This window comes from Anoplopoma fimbria, chromosome 11 (genome assembly GCF_027596085.1).
Source record: "Anoplopoma fimbria isolate UVic2021 breed Golden Eagle Sablefish chromosome 11, Afim_UVic_2022, whole genome shotgun sequence".
Taxonomy (NCBI): Eukaryota; Metazoa; Chordata; class Actinopteri; order Perciformes; family Anoplopomatidae; genus Anoplopoma; species Anoplopoma fimbria.
The window spans coordinates 8,979,062-8,986,530 of NC_072459.1; the positions used below are offsets into that span (position 1 = coordinate 8,979,062).

Below are 7,469 nucleotides of genomic sequence, written 5' to 3' on the forward strand. Positions count from 1 at the left end.
CTTCTATGAAAAGAAACTTGATGTTTTTATTATTATAAATATGAAACTGATGTTTTGTCTTTGTTTTAGCAAAAAAGATTTTGTTTTTGTTTTTTTTGACTTGTGTTCCCAACAAATACTTGAATTTCTTAAAAAAAAATGTTTAGAGTTAAAGTAGTGAATGATGAATAAATAAATGGACACTGGATAATATTCATAATGTTCACACGTCACTTCTTTTCTCTTTGTTTAGTGAAATCCAATCAATAAGTTTGTGAAATGATGTTAGAAATAATAACAAAGGATCTAGTAATTCATTTTTTTGGGCTGAAAATATTTTCTTATAGAGAATTTTTTTTATTTTCTTCACACTTTGAGTTTCTTCATGTTTAAAGAGCAACAAGCTGTTATTTTAAATATGATTTATTAATCAGTTTTGGGCCATATTTACCTGTAATAAAGGTGTCATGTTTTATGATGAACAAAATAATCTAAAATATTAGATATTTCTAATTAATTAATAATTAAATCAGTGATTTAGAAAAGAAAAACATAATGATGTTTATATAATGATAAAAGAACTGAAAAAGAAACAAACTGATAAAAATAAATACAGTTATTCGAAGAAGATAGTTCAAATATAGAGCATAATATATTTGGTTGTCTTTGGTAGTTCCTTCTTAGTTAGATAATGCCTCATTTGCATTATTAAACATAACATTTCAGAAAACTTGTTACATTATAAATAATTGTTATAATTTCAGTAATGAACTGGTGAAGTTTCATGTTTATCTATTATCCTTTGACTCTAATATTTCAACAAAATTTTACTCTGAAAAGAATCTGAACCAGGTTTCTATTCTGGAAATATATGAAAATGTGCACATATTTGATGAGATAAGGCCTAATTTGCATATTTAAACAACATTTTAGAAAATTTGTAACACTAAAAATAATTGTCTTAATGTCAGTAATCTACTGGAGAAGTTTCATGGTGATATCTATGAGTTCATTATTTTATTCACCTGTCGTGCTTCTCCTTTAATACATCATTTATTAATTGATTATATATTTGATCTGAATCTGTAAAGTTACTACAGTTATTAAAGTAATGCAGTGGAGTAGTATAAAATGGAAATACTCAAGTAAAGTACAAATACCTCCAATCTGCATTACTTTAGTGAATATACCTGTACTACTGTGTCCCTCCCCCTCCTCCTCCTCCTCCTCTGACAGGTGGCAGCTCCTCCCAGCTGATCCTCCTCTCTGAGCTCCTGGAAACCTGTCCTCATTTAACACACACACACACACACACACACACACACACACACACACACACACACACACACACACACACACACACACACACACACACACACACACACACACACACACACACACACCCTCTTTCTCTCAGAGGAGCCATGTTGGCCCTTTTGGCTGCCGGCTCCGTCTTCTTCCCCGGACTCTTCCTCGTCTCCAAACGGACGCTGAGACTCATGACAGGATGGAACGATGGGGACGCTGCCATCGTGTCCACACGGTAGGCACACACACACACACACACACACACACACACACACACACACACACACACACACACACACACACACACTGCAGTAACTTACACTAATGATATCAGATGAGCTGAGTCTCTATAATAAAGTATTTCTGCACAAAGTGACTTTAAAAAAAGGTTTATTTTCAAAGTGATCACAGCAACATAAATATGTCTATTTTGTTTAATTCACTTAATAGAAATAAATCTTCTGATTTCTTGATTCAGATTTGAATTAAGCAGCAATGTGAGATCTATTGAAAATCAACCAGCGTCCAGTTTACATCAGCAGAACTTCATTTATATTTCTGGTGATTTAAATGTGACGTTAATGTGTTTTAAAGTTAATGATCTGAGTTCTTCTGTTTAAAACTTTATAAAATAACAAGCAAACCTTCAACTTTGCAGCCGGTCCAACCAAACCTATTAACGATATTTCTGTTGTTTTAAGGGTTATTTTTGTATGAGTGTAAATATCTGTGCAGATGTTTGGATCAAGGTTCGAAGGTTTCATTTGTTTATGCAAATTAACTTCCTGGTCAGAGACAAAAAACACAATCAGAGAAAGAAAAAACTTAATTAGTTTACAAAACAGAAAACCGAAACACTGCAAGTTAGTGTTAGAAAATAAACTGTTTAATTCACTTTATAGAAATAAAGTTTGTTTGTTTTTGTTTAAATCTTCTGAATTCTTGATTCAGTTTAGAATTAAACACTAATCATCTGTAAACGTCTGTTTTCTGTTTTGTTCTTCATAAATACAACATTTCTGTATTTGGTTGTGTTTATGTGTGTTTATGTTTATGGAGTAAGTATTCACATCTGTTACTGCAGTAAAAGTACTAATACAACACTATAAAAATACTATGTTGCAGTTAAAGTACCACAATCACACCATAGAAATATTATATATAATACTGCAGATTAAAATTGAAGTGAATTTTTGTGCCTTTAAACAACAATAAGTTTGTTAAAGTTGAGTGACAGATGAATAAGCTGTCATGATGATGATGAAGATGATGATGATGAAGATGATGATGGTGATGATGAAGACGACGACGACGATGATGATGATGATGATGATGATGATGATGATGATGATGATGATTTCTCTCCTCTCAGACTGGTGTCGTCCGTTCAGGCCGTCATGGCGTCATCAGTCGGTTGTGTCATTGCCTCGTCCTGCAGTGATGTCATCGAGGACCGGTGAGACTTTTTACATTTAAGCAAATCACAGTATTCATCCGCCGCTGGAAATAGTCCCCAACAAAGTTACTGTTTCCTCCTGTTTGTTTGATTAAAACTACAAATAAAGAAACAATATATTTGTGTTTCTAAATATTTACATCTTCATATTTGTGTGTAAACATCAGTGCAAACTGATTTATTCATCCTTGTTGTTGTTGATGATGGTGAACTTTTAATTTATTACCCAGAAATCTTTGAGAAGGTTTTTAAATATTGGACGGATTGAGATGACATGTTGTACCGATGTTCCTGGTCCTCATGGGATAAATCCTTATGACGTTTCCTCTAGCAACAGCATCAGGTTGACACGTTACAACCTTTACAGAGCTGCTAGCATTGTTTAAATAAAATACATATTATTCTGTTTTTATTTTATTCTTTTTTAAACTTTCTATAAACAAACATTGAGATAAGATGAATTAAACAGATGTAATTATTTGAATATCGTTCAGATTTTTGGTTGTTTTTGTTAGTAAGAGTAAAGTACATGACTTCGTGTCATATATTCATACTCATATCATAATAATAATAATAATAGTAATAATTATAATAATAATAAAGGTAAGGAAAAGATAAAACTAAATTGTAATAATAATCAAAAAGCTGAAAAAATACCTTAATACCTTCTGGGGTATTACTGATCTATCTTAAAGTTGTTATCAGTTTTAAAATAAAAAACAAATCTCCTCATTAATGTGTGAATAAACCAAACCTCAGTCAGTCTCTAATCTAATTATAATTAACACTCTGAGCTATTTCAGTCTCTAAGACGCTCACAGAGATCACTAATCTGCACGCTGAGCATGATGGGAAACAAAACGATGAAGGTGGAGTGTGCGTGTGTGTGTGTGTGTGTGGTGGGGGGGTCGTTTCCTTTGTCGGCTCCTTAATTTCCCAGTCAAAGTGGAGGTTTGTCTCAGATGCATTTGTTTACCAAATCACGACACCGACTCACGCAGCAATGAATTCTGGGAACAGCAGCTGTTCAGAGAAGCTGCTTCGTATAAACAAAACAATACTCTCTGTATCAGTTTAGAAAAACATTAACGAGGGAATCTGAAATAATAGTAAGTAGATTTAAGATCAGCTGACCGATTAATAATATCTGTTTTGGTATAAACATGAATGAGTTCAGATTTATGTTGATCAGTTTTATGATAAACATGTCAACAATCTGTTTCCTGCTCAGTCATTGGCTGACCGACACCTACATCCTGTTTGCCACGCCGTACTTTGCCTACGACATCTACGCCATGTTCCTGTGCTACTGGCACAGGCTGCAGGTCAAAGGTCATGAGGAGGAGGATGGGGGAGGAATCAAGTGGAGGCGAGATGCTGTGGTTGGTTATCTGCGCAGAGAGAAGCTCATGGTTCTGCATCACGTCTTCATGGTGGCCTTCTGCTTCCCCGCCTCACTGGTAACTATGGCAACAGTGTGACCACATGACCTTTTCCTCTAGTGCCAGGTTTAGCTTCACGGCTAGTTAGAGGTAAATCATCAGCATATAGTTTGACTGTATAGAGATGAATTATAAGGCCTCAACTCTAGTACTGTTAGTGTCCACTAAAGGCTCCAGTGTTTATTATTATTATTATTGTGTGTGTGTGTGTGTGTTGTGTGTGTGTGTGTGTGTGTGTGTGTGTGTGTGTGTGTGTGTGTGTGTGTGTGTGTGTGTGTGTGTGTGTGTGTGTGTGTGTGTGTGTGTCAGCTGTGGAGGCAGGGGAAAGGTGATTTCTTTCAGGGCGTTTTGTTTCTGGCTGAGCTCAGCACGCCGTTCGTCTGTCTGGGGAAACTCCTGATCCAGGTGAACCAACGAGTTTAAACTCAACATGATGACGAAAATAATTTTGATCTCAAGTTAATTTACTGTTAGAAATATATTTAGATTTTTTTCTCCTGAGGGAAATATAACATTTTTGATTTTGATTAAAAACAGGAGGAGAAATAAAAGTATTGCAAACATGTCCCTTCTGAGCCTCCGTACTCTGTTCTTCACTAACTCTGGACTCTCTTCTTCTTCTTCTTCTTCTTCTTCTTCTTCTTCTGTGGTCAGTTTAAGAAGCAGCACACTCTGCTGCACAGAGTCAACGGGTTCCTCCTGCTGCTCACCTTCTTCAGCTGTCGGGTGTTGCTCTTCCCTTACCTGTACTTCTCCTACAGCAGGTAACTCGGAGTCCTTTAGGTCATCAGGGAGGCATTAAATGAAATTGTATCTAGTTTTAATCTAATGTGCTCACATCCATTGATTCAAAACTGTGTGTTCTTGTTTTTACTTCACTTCATCTGACAGATTTAGAAAACAAATAAAGATTTATGTAAACAAAACATGAGTATTTATCCAGAGCGCTATTAGTACTTTAACTGTAAAAGAGTATTTTTACCTTGTGGTATTAGTACTTTAAGTGTAGGAGAGTATTTTCACAGTGTAGAATAGTATTTTTTATTGTAACTGAGTATTTTCCCAGTGTGGTTTTAGTACTTTTACTGTGAAAATTGTATTTTTACAGTGTAGTATTAGAACTCTTATGCAGAGTATTTTTACAATATGATATTAGTACTTTTACTGTAACATGGTATTTTTTACATGGTGCTATGAGAATTTGTTATTGTTGAGTAACTTTCTTTGTCTTTGTTAATAATACGTGTTCTTGCTGTGACGACTTTCCAAGAAAATCTTTAATGTTTCATTTGTCCACATGTGTATGATAAAAATAAAGAAGATATTTATTCTGTGTCGACCTCTACTTCCGGTTCTCAGGTTTGCGTCCGTCCCGCTGTTCTCGGTTCCCCTGTTGGCCCCGTGGCAGTGTAACCTAGGGGCCTCTCTGCTGTGGCCCCTGCAGCTCTACTGGTTCACGCTGATCTGCAGAGGAGCCCTCCGCCTCTCAGGAGGACGGACACAGTCGACGGTTCGATTCCCGGCCGAGAGCAACAACAGCTGTCAGTCTCATCAGGAGGACGGAGGGATGGAACCAAAACATCTGAGACATGACGAGTGATTCTGCTCACCAGAGGAAAAACCTGAAGCAGCAGAGTGAAGACTGAGAAAATACCAGGAACAAGTTTCACCACATGACTTTTATTATTGATCAGTTCATGATCAATGGGGTCAATAAAGAAAAATGGAAACGCATCAGGACAATAATTCAACTGTAACAATCTGAAAGATTTTTTAATATTGAGATTTTTTTAATGGTTCATCTGATTAACTGAAATTTTAGAAATAATCGTCCAAGAACATTAATGTTGTTGTATTTAATTATTAAAGTGTAATTAAACCTTTTAAAACTACTTTAAATGTTATCTTTGTGTTCTTTGTTTGTTGAAGGGATTGTGTTTTTATTTTATTTTATTGGCTGTTTTTCCTTTTCAACAATTTTAATGTATTTGTTATAATTTTGAGGTGAACAACTGGTCAAATAGCAGTGCTGGAAAGTAACTCTCTAATATATTTACTTAAAGCTAATATAAGTACAAATTTGACATACTAATATTTTCTCCTCATGCTACTTTATACTTCTACTCCACTACATTTATCTGAGAGCTGTTAATACTTTACAAATTAGTAGCTGAAACCATTAGTCCATTAATCAATTAGTGTAACGGAGTATTTATACAGTGTGGTATTAGTACTTTTTCTGTAACAGAATATTTTCACAGTATAGTATTAGTACTTTTACTGTAACATCATATTTTAACAATTTAATATTATTACTTTTACTGTAACATGGTATTTTAACAGTGTGCCATTGCTACTTTTATTGTTAAAAGAGTATTTCTACAATGTGGTATTTGTTCTATTACTGTTACTGAGTATTTTCACCATGCGGTATTAGTACGTTTACTGCAACAGAGTATTTATACCGTGTGGTAATAGTACCTTCTCTGTAACATAGTATTTTTACAGTATTTTTACATGGTATTTTTACAGTCTGGCATTAGTATTTTTATTGTAACTGAGTATTTTTACTATATAGTATTAGTTCTATTACTGTAAAAGAGTATTTTTAAAGTGTGGTATTAGTACTTTTACTGTATCAGGGTGTTTTCACAATGTAATATTAATACCTAACTGTATCAGGGTGTTTCCCCAATGTAATATTAGTACTTTTACTGTATCAGGGTGTTTTCACAATGTAATATTAGTACTTTTACTGTATCAGGGTGTTTTCACAATGTAATACTCGTACTTTTCCTGTATCAGGGTGTTTTCACAATGTAATATTAGTACTTTTACTGTATCAGGGTGTTTTCACAATGTAATATTAGTACTTTTACTGTATCAGGGTGTTTCCCCAATGTAATATTAGTACTTTTCCTGTATCAGGGTGTTTTCACAATGTAATATTAGTACTTTTCCTGTATCAGGGTGTTTTCACAATGTAATATTAGTACTTTTCATGTATCAGGGTGTTTTCACAATGTAATACTAGTACTTTTACTGTATCAGGGTGTTTTCACAATGTAATATTAGTACTATTACTGTATCAAGGTGTTTTCACAATGTAATACTAGTACTTTTACTGTATCAGGGTGTTTTCACAATGTAATATTAGTACTTTTACTGTATCAGGGTGTTTTCACAATGTAATATTAGTACTTTTCCTGTATATGGGTGTTTTCACAATGTAATATTAGTACCTTTACTGTATCAGGGTGTTTTCACAATGTAATATTAGTACT

General features: G+C 34.3%; 1 protein-coding gene across 1 annotated transcript; it reads left to right on the forward strand.

Annotated features, from left to right (window-relative positions):
• Positions 1-1,403: 1,403 nt before the first annotated feature.
• Positions 1,404-5,785, forward strand: LOC129098299 (ceramide synthase-like). Its single transcript, XM_054607290.1, has 6 exons — positions 1,404-1,522; positions 2,660-2,743; positions 3,975-4,203; positions 4,495-4,590; positions 4,840-4,949; positions 5,545-5,785. The coding sequence occupies exons 1-6, from the start codon at positions 1,404-1,406 to the stop codon at positions 5,783-5,785; spliced, it is 879 nt and encodes a 292-aa protein (XP_054463265.1).
• Positions 5,786-7,469: the final 1,684 nt, after the last annotated feature.